At 41.8% G+C, this 19,337-nt stretch overlaps 2 protein-coding genes across 6 annotated transcripts in view; both read left to right on the top strand.

Annotated features, from left to right (window-relative positions):
- LOC308128325 (protein NLRC3-like) overlaps window positions 1-19,337 on the top strand; it is a 434,409-nt gene that overhangs the window by 13,054 nt on the left and 402,018 nt on the right. The window lies entirely within an intron of this gene.
- Window positions 1-19,337, top strand: part of LOC308128323 (NACHT, LRR and PYD domains-containing protein 12-like) — a 365,314-nt gene that overhangs the window by 98,050 nt on the left and 247,927 nt on the right. The window contains exons 15-18 of one of the 3 annotated variants that reach the window (XR_013936556.1): window positions 1,322-1,504; window positions 3,673-3,855; window positions 4,151-4,324; window positions 4,629-5,791. Coding sequence is in view for 2 of the 3 variants with exons in the window: in XM_080494024.1 (XP_080350150.1) it covers window positions 1,322-1,504; window positions 3,673-3,855; window positions 4,151-4,324; window positions 4,629-4,674 (586 nt within the window). In the remaining variant the exon portion in view is untranslated. Of the gene's footprint in view, window positions 1-1,321; window positions 1,505-3,672; window positions 3,856-4,150; window positions 4,325-4,628; window positions 6,211-19,337 lie in introns of those variants that run through there. The other 2 variants (XM_080494024.1, XM_080494027.1) reach the window with 2 other exon arrangements.

Below are 19,337 nucleotides of genomic sequence, written 5' to 3'. Positions count from 1 at the left end.
GTGGAGTAAGGCTGAGTAGGAGCTGGTGGAAAAGAGCTATTTATTACAAGTGACTGGGAATCAGAATATCTAGACAACAATGTGAATAAAGCTGTAAGAAATGCAGAATTAGGAAGAAATGTTAAACAAAGAAAACAATAACAAAGATCATCTATTGATCAAAGAAGGATTAAAAGATTCTGTCAAAAGGAAAAATACAGGATACAGAGAATCTATAAAACACTAAACTAAAGAAGTGGCACATAAATATGTGAAATACAAAAATAAGTTAACTACAACTAAGAAAAAAAGTGGTCAAATCTAAGAAAAGCAGAATCCTATTAAAGACACATGGAATCTATTAAAGAGTGTAAAGAGAAAGACCCAGAGACATTTCATTAGTAAGGAAGAAATCATAGAAATTATTATCAAATGTAAAACCAAATCTTCAGATTGAGACTAAATGGAGATGAAACCAGTAAAGAGGGTGATTGAGTTTATCTCCAAACTACTGACTCACATCTGGAAACTTTCTCTCTTTATTCAGGTTGAGGGGCTGCAGGTTGTCAAAGATTACTGCATAGTGACAAACCATTTAAAGACATTGGTCGTACTTAAGACAGGCTGTATCTAATGACATTTTTTGTGTTATCTGTTTATTTGGAAACATATCGAACTACATGGTGGTATCGGTATCGATACCAGAATGTTGGTATCGTGACAACACTAGTTCTATGTTGTATAGTTCTATGTTTAAGCCTTTATTTTACCAACAGCTACACTGAGATATACCCCAAAGTTATAAAATATTCAGGAAACAAATGTTGAAAGGTTTGGAGTTCAGTATAGAAGAGTTTGGAATGAAATATTCACACTTGTTCAACATTAAAGATAAACTTGTAGAGTTTAAAATATTTAGGAAAGAATAAAAACACAATAACTGTGTGTGTGTGTGTGTGTGTGTGTGTGTGTGTGTGTGTGTGTGTGTGTGTGTGTGTGTGTGTGTGTGTGTGTGTGTGTGTGTGTGTGTGTGTGTGTGTGTGTGTGTGTGTGTGTGTGTGTGTGTGTGTGTGTGTGTGTGTGTGTGTGTGTGTGTGTGTGTGTGTGTGTGTGTGTGTGTGTGTGTGTGTGTGTGTGGTGATCCAGATGTTGGAGGACAGAGATGGACTGAGCTCTGCAGCATGTTAGTGATCAGCATGTTGATGAGACTCTTCTCCTCCTGGAGGCTTCAGCTGTTTGGACTTTACATTTCTAAACTCTTCCAGTCTGAACCTTCTTCAGTCTCAATGACTTCAACATCAAACTTTGTCCTCTAATCTCACTTCTTTCTCTCTTTATTCAGGTTGGGGGGCTGCAGGTTGTCAGAGATCAGCTGTTCTTCTGTGGCCTCAGCTCTGAAGTCCAACCCCTTCCTCCTGAAACATCTGAAACATCTGGACCTGAGTGGGAACGAGCTGCAGGATTCAGGAGTTGAGCAGCTGTGTGGTTTTCTGGAGAGTCCACTCTGTAGTCTGGAGACTCTGAGGTCAGACTCCATGTTTGAGTTTGTGTGCAGTGAAAGTTGTGTTGACACTAAAGGTCAGACATCAGGCTGATATGAGATGATCCACACTGAGGATCTCCATGAGAAACTGAGACTTCTTCTCTGGGCTTTAGTCCTGTGACTGTGGCAGAGCCGTGTGGAGCTCCACATTTCAAAGCTTGGTAGAAGAAGCAAGGTGCTGCAGTGGAGAATTCTCCGTCAACCTCTGACACGCTCCATGTTGAGCTTCAGCTTTCAAAGCAGGCTGATCTCTCCTGGATGAAGAGTCACTGATCTCCCAGCTGGAGCTCCAAACTCTCCCTCACTCTCAAACTCTGGACTTGTTGGCTTGATGTCCAGTAACCTTGGCTGTTGACTTGTCCTCCCACTGGACACTGCTTCTGTTTGCTGTCACATCAATTCAGCTCCAAAAGAACAAAGATCCCATCAGTGACAATAAGAAGCTCCTTCTTCTTTCACTTCCTCGGGGCTCCAACCTTCTTAAGAAGAAGAGCTGGACAACAAGGATCAGTCTGATCAGTCTCTTCTAAATATGATCAGCTGCTCATTTCAGCTCCTGGAGCAGCCCCGCTCTCTAAAGTATTATTGCTCTGAACTGAATTAGAGGAGCTTTGACTTAAAGGCTGGGGTGGTCGGGTTCCTTAGCAGGTAGAGACCACCAAGGTTTACCAGTAGGGGGCGACACTCAAATGAGCCTTCTTATTATAAACCCATGAGAAATATTCACCCAGTTACTTTAAGGACCAGACCCAGACAATAGGTTTTTGTTTATAGAGCAAACACATATTTATTTACAGTAAAACACACACTACACATTAAAGGCTTTTTTAAATGAACTCTGGAGTTCAACAACTATTTTTAGAAAGAACTTTATACCAAACTAAAGAACCAAACAAACACCTCAAATAATGAAAAACTCAAACCTGAAACATTTGACCTTTCTACTAACCTCCACCTTTTCTCCACAAGGCAACAACAATCACTTCAATTTACATTACTTACAGTCAATGGTCCACACACACACACACACACACACACACACACACACACACACACACACACACACACACACACACACACACACACACACACACACACACACACACACACACACACACACACACACAAATCCTCAGGATGTCAAAAGGAGAAAAGAAGAATAAATGAGGTCCAGGTGAGACGTTCAGGTGCAGTCGTCCCTCAGCATGCGTCCTCCTCGTCCTCCCAGAGACTTCAGATGTCCTTTTGTCTCCTAATTCAACAATCTTCCAGTGAAACTTATCAAAAGTCCAAATCAGCTCTTCTGCCTCTTGCTCTGACTTCCATGGTGATAAAGTCCATCTCCAATAGAACTGATCTATTGTTTCACTGTTAATACTCAGACTATGTCTCTGTGGTCTGCAGGTGCACAGCATTAACCCCGCCCCCTTTTCTTCAGTCTGACCAATCACAACAACAGACAGCAACAGGAACCAATGAAAATAAGAGGACATATGAAGACGTCACCAGGCAGATTCACACGTTGTGCTAGGTTCTATGTTGTATATTTCTATGTTTAACCCTTTATTTTACCGACAGCTCCACTCAGATTTACACCAAAGTTATAAAATATTCAGGAAACAAATGTTGAAGGGTTTGGAGTTCAGTATAGAAGAGTTTGGAATGAAATATTCACACTTGAACAACATTAAAGAAAAACTTTTAGAGTTTAAAACATTTAGGAAAGAATAAAAACACAATATCTGATTGTGTGTGTGTGTGTGTGTGTGTGTGTGTGTGTGTGTGTGTGTGTGTGTGTGTGTGTGTGTGTGTGTGTGTGTGTGTGTGTGTGTGTGTGTGTGTGTGTGTGTGTGTGTGTGTGTGTGTGTGTGTGTGTGTGTGTGTGTGTGTGTGTGTGTGTGTGTGTGTGTGTGTGTGTGTGTGTGTGTGTGTGTGTGTGTGTGTTGTGATCCAGATGTTGGAGGACAGAGATGGACTGAGCTCTGCAGCATGTTAGTGATCAGCATGTTGATGAGACTCTTCTCCTCCTGGAGGCTTCAGCTGTTTGGACTTTACATTTCTAAACTCTTCCAGTCTGAACCTTCTTCAGTCTCAATGACTTCAACATCAAACTTTGTCCTCTAATCTCACTTCTTTCTCTCTTTATTCAGGTTGAGGGGCTGCAGGTTGTCAGAGATCAGCTGTTCTTCTGTGGCCTCAGCTCTGAAGTCCAACCCCTCCCTCCTGAAACATCTGAAACATCTGGACCTGAGTGGGAACCAGCTGCAGGATTCAGGAGTTGAGCAGCTGTGTGGTTTTCTGGAGAGTCCACTCTGTAGTCTGGAGACTCTGGGGTCAGTTGACTGTCTGTTACTGTTGTAGAAGGAGAAATGTTTGTGAGCAGCTGTGATGTGAGACTCTGATCCTGCAGTGAGAGATGGACTGAGCTCAGCAGCTTGTTACTGATGTGTGTGGACATGAGGAGGAGTGGCAATGTTGTGCTGACATGTGGAGGATGAGTGTGATGAAGATCCACAACAACAGAACAGCTCATTGATCAGGACACAGTAATGTGGAGCTGCTCATTTCTCCATCAACACATCTGATTGGTTCTCCTCATTCATTCTGCTGCTTTCTCTCTTTATTCAGGTTGTGGGGCTGCAGGTTGTCAGAGATCAGCTGTTCTTCTGTGGCCTCAGCTCTGAAGTCCAACCCCTCCCTCCTGAAGGAGCTCGACCTGGGTAACAACGACCTTGAGGATCCAGATGTGCAGCAGCTGGTTGGTCTTCAGCAGAGTCCAGACTGCAGCCTGCAGACTCTCAGGTCAGTAGATGTTGGAGTGAGTCCATGCTGCTTCCAGCAGGGTTCTACTAAACACAGTTAGTGTGAGAACAAAGATCCAGAGTTTGACTGCTCTGTGAGGCTGTGAGAGGAGAACGCTGAGCAGCTTCAGGATTGGACAGCAGAGGACACAGTCAGCCAATCAGAGGAGCCTCAGGCTTGTTGTGTTGGTCTGACAGTGGTGGTCCTTCATGAGCTCTGAGCTGCTGCTGTGGACAGGACTGAAGTCCTGGCTGCTCCACAGAGACTCTCCTCATCACCTCTCATCTCTCTCATCTCTCTGCAGGTGGAGGGGGGGCTTTCTGGATACCTGGATGATGCACATGTTCTGAAGGTCCTCTGAGGAGAGCAGAGAGGACACTGTGAGAGTCCAGCATCGAACCAGGGTTCCTCTGGATGTGACGCAGAACCATCACTGTGTGGACTGAACCTCTTCCTCTTCCTCCTGCTCTTCCTCCTCCTCGGCCTGCTCCTCCTCCTCCTCTTCCTGCTCCTCCTCCTTCGTCATCCTGATCCTTTTCCTCTTCCTCCTCCTTCTCCTCCTCGGCCTGCTTCTCCTCCTCCTCCTCCCCCTCTTCCTGCTCCTCTTCCTCCTCCTCTTCCTCTTCCTCCTGCTCTTCCTCTTCCCCTCCTCCTCCTCTTCCTGCTCCTCTTCCTCCTCCTCCTCCTCCTTGGCCTGCTTCTCCTCTTGCTGCTCCTCCTCTTCCTCTTCCTCTTCTTCCTCCTCTGCCTGCTTCTCCTCCACCTCTTCCTCCTCCTCCTCCTCCTCCTATTCCTTCTCCTCCCCCTCCTCCTCGTCGGCCTGCTTCTCCTCTTCCTGCTCCTCCTTCTTCTTCTCCTCTTCCTCCTCCTGCTCCTGCTCCTCCTCTTCCTATTCCTCTTCCTCTTCCTCTTCCTCCTCCTCCTCCTCCTCTTCCTGCTGCTCCTTCTCCTCTTCCTCCTCCTGCTCCTCCTCTTCCTATTCCTCTTCCTCCTCCTCCTCCTCCTCGCCTCCATGGCTCACCCCCTCAGGACAAAGGAACATGTGGTCGCCACTGGAAAAATTCCATTGGTCACGTGACCCCCACCAGGGGGTCCACGGCAACCCCTCCCTGGAAGCTGCATCCCTTCACCTCACCACCAGGGGGATCCACCAACTCCATCCACAGCCGTAGAAAACGCCCCGGAAACTCTGAAGGCAACCCCGCTCTGATTGGCCAAGGCCATGGTGAGCACAGCAGGGAGCCGGACCATGATGCGCCGGTATAAAAGTCCGACCTGTGAAGACACACCGTCTCCAAGACGGATTCACGTCCATCCAGACGCAGGACTTCGTACGGAGACACAAGGAGCCGCGTGTTAACTCACGTGGACCGGCCCAGAACTTTTTAACTCCCTTCTCTCTCTCCCCCTCCTTCACTAATCCGCTGCCGCTCGTGTTATCTGATCAGATAAGCTCACACACACACAGTCACATTTAGCAGCCAAACTGTGAAAACGCCTCTAGTGGTCGCATTGTTAAAATTAAAATTCCTCTTGACGTCCACCTGGTGGACACATCAGGCCATAGCACTCTCCCTCTGTGCGCCGCCGCACGCCCCTAGTGGTTGTCACGATCACCACACTGACCCGCCAACATCTGCCTCCCTCTAGTGGACATTCAAGGTCATTACACCCATTCCACTCATCACTCCAGGCCCCACACACACACACACACACACATACACACACACACACGCACACACACTCTTTGTACATAGTGTTTGCTGTTTAATAGATTAGATCTCCATGTTAGATGTCGTTTGCTACATGAATGTGTTGATTTATGAAATGATTTCAGAATTATTTATGAATTAATACATTTTGTTAATAAATGCCTGTTAGCTGAATTGAACGATTCTTGGTGATTATTGTGTATTTATTGTTGACAATTCACTGGTTTGTAACAGTCTGTGCTCAGATCTCACACCTTCCCTTTATTTAAGATTGTTATATTTTTACACAGAAATATTAACCAACTTAAATAAACCTTTTTATAAACGAGACTGATATTTTAGTACTAGCTATTTCCAGTTTATCTGGTGGTGCACCCCCTTTTCATTATTAATAAATAAATAATGAATTTATTAGAATTAATAATTTTCTATTGATAAATTATTTTTGATAATTTATTATCTTTTAAGTGATTAATCAATTACTTTAGGAGATGTTAAGGAATAATTGACCGTTTACTTCCATTAATAATTTAAATTTTTCATAAATTACTTCCAGTGATTTATTACTTTCAGTAATCTATTACTTACAGTAATTTAATGCTAATAACCAACCATAAATCCCAACAACCTGAAACAGATGTTAACCAGGTGTGAACGGCCCAGAAAGACCTGATGAGACACACAAGCTGAAGAGGCTCTGACAGAACTCACTCAGAAACCTGAGTCACTTCTCTGTCTGACAAAACAAACTCCTCCACTTCTTATCATCTTCTTATCATTCTTATCATCCTGTCTTCTATCATCTGTTCTTGTGATGATGTCATGGTTCTGAAAGAGTTCTGCTTCTGCTTCTGCTCCTGTATCCATAGCAACTGTGGATGGAGCTTCAAATAGCCACAGTCAACATTACAGTCGTCCTTCATCACTACACAACAAGTTGCCTGATGAGCTCAGTCGCTAGAGCATGAGACTCTTCATCTCAGGGTTGTGGGTTTGAGTCCCACGTTGGGCGGTGCTCTCTTTTCAGGCAGTGGTTCACAGTGATGAATCCTACAGCTGACCACTCACCACTGTGGCTCCCTGAGCATGACCTTTGACCCCATCAGCTCTCTGGTTCCTCACCAACTCCACCAATCCAGATCTCTCTCCGTTCTCTGGATTGACAAACATTTTCATTCCTTGATAAGCGTTACTACGAAGCAGGTGATCAACTCAGTAATTCAACCAGGCTGTTCCATCCTGATCAGAGCTCGTTCACATAAAAGGGGTGATGATGAAATAAACAATACTAACTCCTCTCTTTTGTTCTCATGAGAGGCTCTAATACTCTTCTGTAATAACCAGCTGGTCTGAGCTTCTTAAAAAACATCTCCAACAATGTGTTTACAGTCTGTGGCAGACAGAAGAACCAGACAGGAGGTAAAGCTGTGCTTAGCTGAGTGAATTAATTCTATGATGCAACAGTTACCATGGCAACATGGCAAGAGCTCCTTTCTGACATCACAGTGATGTCATCAGTCTCAGTATCTCCTCCATGATGAGCAGAACCAAATGAGAAGTGTTGAAATGTTGAAGTGTTGAACTGATAGAAAAGCTGCAGTGAGAGTCCTGACAGGAACCAGCAGGAGAGATCACATCACCACAATAAGAGCTTCTCTTCATTGGCTTCCTGTTCAATCTACAATAGAATTTCTTTCAACCTGGCACCGCTTCACTGGCAGCACAGGACAAGCTTCAACCTGTCCCTCCAAGCCTCCTGCACACAAAGAGGAGGCTCCGCCCCCATAGCTGCTGAGCCAATCACCAGGCCATGTTACATGCTGGCTCTGTCAGGCTCCTTGTGATTGGCTGAGAGTATATTCAGTCTCAGCTGACTGAGATCCCAGGAAGCAGGAAGGTGTCAGAAAAATACTATTTGACAGCAGTTTGACAAATATATGGATGAGTGAAGAACAACACACACATGCAGCACAACAATGTCTACAAACACATGAATTAATGATAATAGAGAAGATTTCTCTAACACCTGTAATAATGTGAGTACACAGCTTTACACATTTAGAAAAAAAAACTTTTGGGATATTCAGGGCCTAATTCTCACACAGTATATCTGCCTACAGTACAAACTCAAGCCATCACTCTTGTTCTGATGGAAATGTCAGGATGAACAGATGAACTATTGAGTTATCAAGATCAAGCTGCAAATCACAAAGTCTTGAAAAAGTTCTATTTTCTTAAACCTAACAGGCCAACATGCGATATTTAAACTTGATTCAAAGTACCTAGAAACTTTACTTTAGATTTATTTTTTACATTTTAAGTAGCAAATACTGTATGAATTAAAATAAATGTCAACATGTATTTCCCTTTCAAAGAACATAAGTATTAAAAAGTTAATATATTTTGGGGTGTCATTTATCTTCAGACTAAAAATGATATTAATGTATTTTTCATTCTTATGGAGACTCTTCAGAATAAATGTTCAATTTGAAGAAGAAGCAGGTAGCACTGCTACATGGACAATATCCAGTGATCAACCTAGCAGGTCCTCCTGAAGGAGAGTGTATTGATCTTCATTAAAGGAAACAACCAGGCTTCTGAGGACACACACTCTTCCTCCTGATGGTGAAGACATCAGACTGAAACAGGAGACGGACAACAGAGCAGTTTAGTCCCATTTAGAAGAGGACAAAGTCAGCATGAAGAGGACAGACTGTGTGAAGTGCAGGCAGCCTGGTTTGACTTGTTTTCCACAGGAAGACTATCAACACTCTTAAAACACACAAATGTACCTGGAGTTGTCATTTCTAGTATACAAGGGGTCGTTGGTGGGTGTACATGGAGTACAATGAATACACTGTCCAACACTGGAAATAACAACACTTCACAATCATTTATGGAAAGATACCTCAGACAGTTTGTCTTCTTCTCAATGCTCTCTTTCAAACTGTAAGAAAATCACAAACTGTAAAAAAATGGACTCTTCAGAACATAAAAATGATGAAAATGCTAAAATACTTAGCTCACAGGTGTGTTTAGTTACATAATCAGAGAGCGGCAGAGTCCATCAATGTCTCATTACCGCCTGTGGATTCAATTCAGCAGATGAGAGAAACACCTCATGGAGATCAAAGGAGATCTAAGGATATCAAAGGAGATCAGTGTCTGTTGCCATGGAGATGCTTCCTGCCCAGTGTTGTAGCTACCTGGTCTACCTAGTTACATCTTCATTTGGATTTTAAAAAGAGATTTCTGTCAAAATCAAGAAAATTAAAGTGAACATCACAATGAAAATAGGACTTTGTTCAAAAAGTTCTAAGTGAAGAAAGAAATCTTGTCAAATCAACGTATAAAAATGAATTTAGCAAAATTGAGGTTCTTAGATTGTTATCAACTGAATCAGTTCCTGAAAGACAAGGAGGAAAACTCCTGAGGAGCTTGTCTTCACCATTCACTATCAAAGCTTTGATTGTGTGTCCGGTTGCTGGAGCTGCTTTTCTTGGAAGGGTGTGGCTCATTTGTCCAAGAGTTGGTTTCTCTAAGTGGACATTCAATGATCAGGAGACTGAGTCTTTGACTAAAGGTTTGAAACTACTACTACTCTGAGTGGCTCCACCGGTCAAAGATGATAAAGAATATAGAGCAATGGTGAAGAAGACTTGAAGAAGTTTGTAGAATGGGACAGAAAAGTGTCTCTTGTTTGTGAGTGAGACGTGTCAGAGCCTGTTTGGCTTGTGTCTCCTCACAATCAAGAGACACTAACTCACTATTAATCTACTTGCTGCTGTTGATGTCAGACATAAAGCTTGGAGATGCTGGGGATTGAACCCAGGACCTCATACATGCTAAGCATGCACTCTACCACTGAGCTACATCCCCTGTGTTGGTGGTTTTTATTGAACTGAATCAGTTCATGTAAGACAAGGAGGAAAAGCCCTGAGCAGCATGTGTCCCTCTCTCACCAGGACACTGTCCGTGTCTCACCAGGACACTGTCCGTGTCTCACCAGGACACTGTCCCTCTCTCACCAGGACACTGTCCCTCTCTCACAAGGACACTGTCCCTCTCTCACCAGGACACTGTCCCTCTCTCACCAGGACATGGTCCCTCCCTCACAAGGACACTGTCCCTCTCTCACCAGGACACTGTCCCTCCCTCACAAGGACACTGTCCCTCTCTCACCAGGACACTGTCCCTCTCTCACCAGGACACTCTGGATTGTGGTGTGTGGCTGCTTGCTGGAGGGGAGGATTTATGGAAGTGTTGTCTGTTAGTGAGGATTTCATGGTTGGAGTCAGAACATTTTAGGAGATATTTCACTAACCTGACAACTAAATCATTACCAAACTATTTCTTCACCAACATGTTTGTAAAGGTTTATATAAGGTGTTGTAGACAGCTGTTGGAAATAACTAAAGAAGTTACTTGTAATCTAACTTAGTTACTTTTAAAAGCAAGTAATCACCAAAGTAACTCAGTTACTTTTAAAGGAGTAATGAGTAATCAGTAATATTACTGATAACCCTCAGAGTAACCTCTCTCTCTCTCTCTCTCTCTCTCTCTCTCTCTCTCTCTCTCTCTCTCTCTCTCTCTCTCTCCCTCTCTCTCTCTCTCTCTCTCTCCAGCCACAGCTGATCCCTCTTTTCACTTCCTCCCTGGGAACGTGTGAAGTTCACTGCCACTTAAACAAACATTCATATAAGTAGGAAGCACTATTTTTGTACAGTTCCATCCATATTACGCCCCCTGCTGGCCAGCACAAGCTGCAGACGGACGTCAGACAGGCTTGGTGTGGGACTCAGACCGAGAGGAGGTGGCTGCTGACACAGAATCTGCTCAGTGATGTATCCGAGTATGAAGCACTATTTTCGGAGAGTTTCATCATTTATTGGATTCTCTATGTCATGTATTCTTCTTCTTAGATGCATTTTTTAAGCCCTTTGTCATCCATTAAACATCTTTATATTTCACTTTCTCTTGTACTTATAAATGAGTTCCCAGTCATCTGATTGTACCTCAATAACTGGTTTATCCAGGGACTGCTCTGTTCTGACTCATGTGTACTGATATCTATCTGTTGTCTGTTTGAAGAGTCTTGTTGAAGAGTTTTTCTAGGATTTGGGAGAATTGTGGGTCTGTAGTTTGTGAAGTGCCAGAAATAAACTGTGCAGTTGAAAAGTTTAAACGCTGCATCACAGATGTGTTTTTTTACTATTTCCAATAAAAACCACAGAAAGATTAAAAGAGACAACAGATGGATATCATTACAAATGAGTCAGAAGAGAGGAATCCCTGGATAAACTAGTTATTGAGGTACAATCGGATGACTGGGAACTCATTTATAAAGGAAAAGACGCCCTGTCACTATGAGTGTACGATCAAACAATACAAGAGAAAGTGAAATATGGATCTGGACTCTGGGAGCAGTGGGCGGAGCTTAGGTTGCACCGTGAGAGAGAGAGAGAGAGAGAGAGAGAGAGAGAGAGAGAGAGAGAGAGAGAGAGAGAGAGAGAGAGAGAGTGCACCAAGAGAGAGACTGAGACTGAGACAGAGTTTTACACTCGGACTTGGACTCTCACTTTGATAGTCACTTTAATTTGAAAAAACTCCTATTTTCCCGTTGATTGTCACTTTAATTTGAAAAAAAACCTCCTATTCTCACTTTGATAGTCACTTTAATTTGAAAAAAAACTAATATTCTCACTTTGATAGTCACTTTAACTTGAAAAAAAACCCCTCCTATTTTCCCTTTGATAGTCACTTTAATTTGAAAAGAAAACTCATATTTTCCCTTTATAGTCACTTTAATTTGAAAGAAAACTCATATTCTCATGTTGATAGTCACTTTAATTTGAAAAAAACTCATATTCTCACTTTGATAGTCACTTTAATTTAAAAAAAAACAAACTTTTATTCTCACTTTGATAGTCACTTTAATTTGAAAAAACTCCTATTTTCCCTTTGATAGTCACTTTAATTTGAAAAGAAAACTCATATTTTCCCTTTATAGTCACTTTAATTTGAAAGAAAACTCATATTCTCATGTTGATAGTCACTTTAATTTGAAAAAAACTCATATTCTCACTTTGATAGTCACTTTAATTTAAAAAAAAACAAACTTTTATTCTCACTTTGATAGTCACTTTAATTTGAAAAAACTCCTATTTTCCCGTTGATAGTCAGTTTAATTTGAAAGAAACTCCTATTCTCATTTTGATAGTCACTTTAATTTTAAAAGAAAACTCCTATTTTCCCTTTGATAGTCACTTTAATTTGAGAAAAAACTAATATTCTCACTTTGATAGTCACTTTAACTTGAAAAAAAAACCCCTCCTATTTTCCCTTTGATAGTCACTTTAATTTGAAAGAAACTCCTATTCTCACTTTGATAGTCACTTTAATTTGAAAAAAAACTCATATTTTCCCTTTGATAGTCACTTTAATTTGAAAGAAAACTCATATTTTCCCTTTGATAGTCACTTTAATTTGAAAGAAAACTCATATTCTCACTTTGATAGTCACTTTAATTTGAAAAAAACTCATATTCTCACTTTGATAGTCACTTTAACTTAAAAAAAACTTTTATTTTCCCTTTGATAGTGACTTTAATTTGAAAAAACTCCTATTTTCCCTTTGTTAGTCACTTTAATTTGAAAAAAGCTCCTACTCTCACTTTGATAGTCAGTTTAATTTGAAAAAAACTCATATTCTAACTTTGATAGTCACTTTAATTTGAATAAAAACTCATATTTTCCTTTGATAGTCACTTTAATTTGAAAAAAACTCATATTCTCACTTTGATAGTCACTTTAACTTGAAAAAAAACCTTTATTTTCCGTTTGATAGTTACTTTAATTTGAAAAAAATTCTATTTTCTTTTTGATAGTCACTTTAATTTGAAAGAAACTCCTATTCTCATTTTGATAGTCACTTTAATTTGAAAAAAAACTCCTATTGTCCCTTTGTTAGTCACTTTAATTTGAGAAAAGCTCCTACTCTCACTTTGATAGTCAGTTTAATTTAAAAAAAAATCCTATTTTCCCTTTGATAGTCACTTTAATTTGAAAAAAAACTCCTATTCTCACTTTGATAGTCACTTTAATTTGAAAAAAACTCCTATTCTCACTTTGATGGTCACTTTAACTTGAAAAAAAACCCCTCCTATTTTACCTTTGATAGTCACACACTGATTTATAGACCTTTGAAGTGGAAGATATGCAGTTCATATACCATCCTACAGGGGGAACTGCAGCACTCTCAGCTCTCCTACTTGCCTCAGTCTTCAATCTATTGGTACCAAGTGAAGTCCAGAGTTTTGATGGATGATGGTTCTCATAATATTTGAGAAACAACCTCCTCGTTAGTATAGTGGAGAGTATCCCCGCCTGTCACGAGGGAGACGAGGGGAAAGCAAAGTCACATGATCTGTTTCCACAAGTTTCCATCCTAGTGGACAAAGCTGCCATGACAGTTTCTCTAAAGCTTCAGTTCAAGAAGAAGAAGCCCTGAGTTCACATTCCTGGAACTTGTTGAAGTGAAACTCAGAGAGCAGATGGCAGCGTACAGGTGTTCCTCACCTGTTGAACTAATGCTGGATTTACAGAAGAGTGGCTTCATGACAGCTGGGGAACATCTGGACCTGATGTCACAAAGTGTGGTAACAGACACATGACAACAACACATAGCAAACATCTTCTCGTTAGTATAGTGGAGAGCTAGGGGTTCAATTCCCTGACCGGGATAAGATATGCCTGTAAGATAAGATATGCCTTTATTTATCTCGCATGCGGAGAAATTTGTTCCCATACCGGGAGTCGAACCCGGGCCACCTGGGTGAGAACCAGGAATCCTAACCGCTAGACCATATGGGAGACTTCAGTTTACTTATGATAACCTTCAGGTCAGAAATGCCCTCCCAGTCACTTCCTTCCAGGTCATACAGCATTTGGCGATGCTGATGTGTTTGTGAAAATATGAGTTTAAAAGAAGCACAAAGAGCGCCCTCTGGTGAGCGGTACCACGGGGCTGTGTAAAGAACGGACGTGGGCCAACAGAGACTCGCCCACCGGGTATAAACAGAAACTACAAGCCTTCAGGAGAAGTCAGGACTGGAATTCCAACTGAAAAGTAAAACTTCAAGATGGGAAATGGACTGTTTCCAGGTAAAAAAGAATTTATATGGAAACCTAAGGTGAGAACTGAGTCACTTTATTTACAAAGATACTCAAACTCAAAGTTAGGCTTCCTCCTGTCCGGTGCACATGGCTAATTTGCATATTGCAGGACTGACTCCAGCAGACTCTAACCTTCAGTTGTGGAGATACTTCTGGACAAAAAAACCCAGAAGTGGTATGAGTGAAAGCACTTTGGTGTCTGTTCACACTTGTCTTCAGGACTCAGCACTTGTGATCTGATCACCTGAAACACAGTGGAAACCTGCTGGGCCCAGAATCCAGAGCTCCATGGATCCAAACCTTCCTCTGCTACTGACACTTTCTCTACTAGGTCTTCCAGAACTTTCCCAGGGAGGCTGTGAAGTGTGATACCCTGATGGTTCTATCTGCTAACTCTGTTTGGTGATGTCATAGTGATGTCTTAAAAGAATGGAAGAGATCAAAGTGACAATGTTTATTTCTTCTCTTTGATCTGCACTCTCTCTCTCTCAGCAACAACATTTCACATATACTGTACAAATCCAGCTTTTATACATTGTACACCTCACTTGGGTTTGAGGGGATCACATCTAGAACAGGATGGAACACAGGAGCCATCTTGGTTGGGTCTACTGTCCTTTACAGAGATCTGGAACCATTTACATGACCAATCTGATTCTAAACAGATCTAAAAGCTAAAGGAACAAATCATAATGCTAAAGTCTGTGTCAAAATGAAAGACTTGCTGAAGTGCTTCAGTTTGGTTCAATCAGTTATAAAGACACAAACTGGAATTTACCACGAGATCTCTCTGATAAAAAGTCCATGAGGTGAAGAGCAGAGATCAGCCAAGCCTCCAACACAAAGCCTCAGTCTCTTTTGAAATTGAACACAAAGAGATCCTGATTGATGACCAAAGTTAAAATCATTTGTAGGAGAGGGTAAAGGTAACTCCAAGGGCTCATCTGGGAATTGAACCCAGGACCTCTGACACCCAAAGTAAGAATCATACTCCTAGACCAACGAGCCGAAGTGTTCAAGAAGCTAAAGGACTCAACTGATTGTCCTAAATAAGTCAGGAGATCAAGACTCCTGACAGCCTTGACAGAGCTCCTGGAATGACCACATCCTGACAAAAGGAAATGAAAACATTAGTCATGGCCGACCTTGAAGAAATGAAGCTGAAGGTTCAACTGCTATTGGAGGATTTGTAACTTTATGGTCCATTTAAGCTTGTGTGTCTCCATCAGGATTCATTTTAATACATGGCTTACTGCCATGAGGACAAGTTCTCTTTGACATTTAAAATGGAGACGGTCTGATCTGATGTGTCAGCATTGGTGGTTCAGTGGTAGAGTTGTCCCCTGCCACGCTGCAGGCCTGGGTTTGATTCCAAGTCAATGCAACTAATAATTACAATACAGCCATTTATAATAGTGGTGCCTTGCTCATGCAGTGTGAGCAATCACACAACAATCCCTTAACTCCATCAGGAAAGTGAACCCCAGCCTCCTGTGTGACAGGTGGAGAAACTCACAAGTAGTGATGCTAAATAAAGCCTCATGAACCATTTTCTTTATTTTCTCACCACCAGATGGCACTGTTGGTTTGAAGATAGATCCTGAAGCACTGGCAATGAAGTGTGTTTTAAATGTTTGTTGAAGAGACAGCGCCATCTAGTGGCTTCAGAAAATAAAGACAGTGGTTGATGAAGCTTCATTTGGCCAGTATGCGGATTGAACCCATGACCTTGGTGTTATTAGCACCACACTCTGACCAGCTGAGCTCCCCGGCCCACGTTGGTGAAAACATCTACTTTCTTTCTTCCAGTATTTGTGTTGAATGTGATTGTAAATGTTTTCTATACAAGAGCAAAACAAGATGTGAAACATCCAAAGAAACCATCAGTCATTCATCCAAATCTTCTGCATCATGGATCAACCAGCAGCAGGAAACTAGTCAAGACTTTGTCTTCATGGGACAGCTTCATTGTTGACAGTTTTTTAATCACAGTTCAATGATTCTGCTGCATATTTGGTTTATTTATTGTGTTTTAAGTTGCTGTGATCTAAACCAGAAGTGTTTTTATTGTTTAGTGTTTCTTACATGCAGTGGTTTTATTTCCCATTTCCCCTGAAGGCAACACACACACTCCCCACCAGACCACAGATGAACACACAATCATGTCCATACTCCACTTCTGGGTTAACTTCAGTGTTCGTTCCATAACGTAACGTAACAATCCTGAAAATATCTCTACTTCTAGTGGCGGCGTTCTCCTCCTTTCCTGAAGTACTTTATGTTTCACTCCAGGAGTTCTGATCCATCTGGAGCTTTATTTGCTTTTTAACTGCTCATAGTGGAGGATGAGGATTTTTACATCATTTGGACATCACTTTAATTTGAAAAAACTTCTATTTTCTTTTTGATATTCACTTTAATTTGAAAAAAACTCCTATTTTCACTTTGATATTCACTTTAATTTGAAAAAAAACTCCTATTTTCCCTTTGATAGTCACTTTAATTTGAAAAAAAATCCTATTTTCACTTTGATAGTCACTTTAATTTGAAAGAAATTCCTATTCTCACTTTGATAGTCACTTTAACTTGAAAAAAAAACCTCATATTTTCCCTTTGATAGTCACTTTAGTTTGAAAGAAACTCCTATTCTCTCTTTGATAGTGACTTTAATTTGAAAAAAACTCCTATTTTCCCTTTGATAGTCACTTTAATTTGAAAGAAACTCCTATTCTCCTTTTGATAGTCACTTTAATTTGAAAAGAAAACTCCTATTTTCCCTTTGTTAGTCACTTTAATTTGAAAAAAGCTCCCACTCTCACTTTGATCGTCAGTTTAATTTGAAAAAAGTTCATACTGTAACTTTGATAGTCACTTTAATTTGAAAAAAAACCCTCATATTTTCCTTTGATAGTCACTTTAATTTGAAAAAAAACTCATATCCTCACTTTGCTAGTCACTTTAATTTAAAAAAAAATCCTATTTTCCCTTTTATAGTCACTTTAATTTGAAAAAACTCCTATTCTCACTTTGATGGTCACTTTAACTTGAAAAAAAAACCCTCCTATTTTACCTTTGATTGTCACACAATGATTTCTAGACCTTTGAAGTGGAAGATATGCAGTTCATATACCATCCTACAGGGGGAGCTGCAGCACTCTCAGCTCTCCTACTCTCCTCAGTCTTCAATCTATTGGTACCAAGTGAAGTCCAGAGTTTTTATGGATGAAGGTTCTCATAATATTTGAGAAACAACCCCCTCGTTAGTATAGTGGAGAGTATCCCCGCCTGTCATGAGGGAGACGAGGGGAAAGCAAAGTCACATGATCTGTTTCCACAAGTTTCCATCCTAGTGGACAAAGCTGCCATGACAGTTTCTCTAAAGCTTCAGTTCAAGAAGAAGCCCTGAGTTCACATTCCTGGAACTTGTTGAAGTGAAACTCAGAGAGCAGATGGCATCGTACAGGTGTTCCTCACCTGTTGAACTAATGCTGGATTTACAGAAGAGTGGCTTCATGACAGCTGGGGAACATCTGGACCTGATGTCACAAAGACTCCACATTGTGACATCACTGTGATGTCACAATGTGGAAGTGTGGTAACAGACACATGACAACAACACATAGCAACATCTTCTTGTTAGTATAGTGGTGAGTATCCCTGCCTGTCTCGTGGGAGGTAGGGGTTCAATTCCCTGACCGGGAGTGCAGCTCTTTAAGATAAGATGTCCCTTTATTGATCTCGCATGTGGAGAAATTTGCAAAAACACTCGTTCCCATACCGGAATGAAACCCGGGCCGCCTGGGTGAGAACCAGGAATCCTAACCACTAGACCATATGGGAGACTTTAGATTACTTACTGATAACCTTCAGGTCAGAAATGCTCTCCCAGTCAGTTCCTTCCAGGTCATGCAGCATTTGGCGATGTTGATGTGTTTGTGAGCATATGAGTTGAAAAGAAGCACGAAGAGCGCCCTCTGGTGAGCGGAATCACAAGGCCGTGTAAAGGATGGAAGTGGGCCAACCGAGACACAGCCACCGGGGTATAAACAGAAACTACAAGGCTTCAGGAGAAGTGAGGACGGGAATTCCAGCTGAAAAGTAAAACTTCAAGATGGGAACTGGACTGTTTCCAGGTAAAAAAGAATGTATATGGAAACCTAAGGTCAGAACTGAGTCACTTTATTTACAAAGATACGCAAACTCAAAGTTAGGCTTCCTCCTGTCTGGTGCACATGGCACACACACATATATGAATACTTGTCACCAACAACTTATATATTTAATTTGTATAATCAGAGGCAATAATGTGTTTTAGCCTCGCCGGACTACAATGAATTTACGGCTCACTAACTGCAGTTGAACTATTGTTTCACCTTCTAGCGTACAGCATAGGACCGACTGAATCCGTTTCTGTGTGTGTTTGTTCTCCTCAAGGGTTGAAGAATCCAGTCAATCTGACAGAAATCTTGTTAGTTAATGTGATAAACTTTGTCTCTGAGCAGCTTGTAGAAGTGAGAGCTACAGAAACATAGAACACAAAAGCCTCATCAATGGTGGAGATGTTACACAATGAAAAGCTTGTAGAATATACCTACACGGCAAACAGGAAATATTCCCTAGTTATTCAAATGAGAGGTGAGGAAATGATCTGATCCGTGATACTAACAGTGTGAGGACATGAGAGACATTTGTTTGACTGACGGCACGACATGACATTTTGCATCAAAAGATGCAAATAAGCAGAAACAATGAGGAACCTGCTGTTGGTGAAGGTGTGTTGTAATCACATAGTACAAAGTTCATAATACTCAGTGTAGAAGTCTATAGTCATCTTCTCAGGTTATTGACCCTGTGTGTGTGTGTGTGTGTGTGTGTGTGTGTGTGTGGGGGGGGGGGGGGGGGGGGGGGGGGGGGGGCTGTGTGGGTGTGGGCGAATGAGGGGGGTGCCCTGGCCACTGGGCTCACACTGGGCCCTGCGGGTCTCAGACTCTGCTGTCTGGCCGTTGGGTGGGGTGGGGGCTCCCTGCCCGGGTCCCCTTGCAGCGCCTTGTTTGGGGGGGTGTGGCTCCCCGGGTCCTAGGCCGGCCGCTTGGGGGTGGGGTGGGGCAGCGCGGGGGGTCCAGCTGG

Source organism: Lipophrys pholis, assembly GCF_963383615.2.
Source record: "Lipophrys pholis genome assembly, contig: SCAFFOLD_32, whole genome shotgun sequence".
NCBI classification, from domain to species: Eukaryota; Metazoa; Chordata; class Actinopteri; order Blenniiformes; family Blenniidae; genus Lipophrys; species Lipophrys pholis.
The sequence above is the reverse complement of the archived record's forward strand: the minus strand, read 5'-3'. Positions and strand labels throughout refer to the sequence as shown.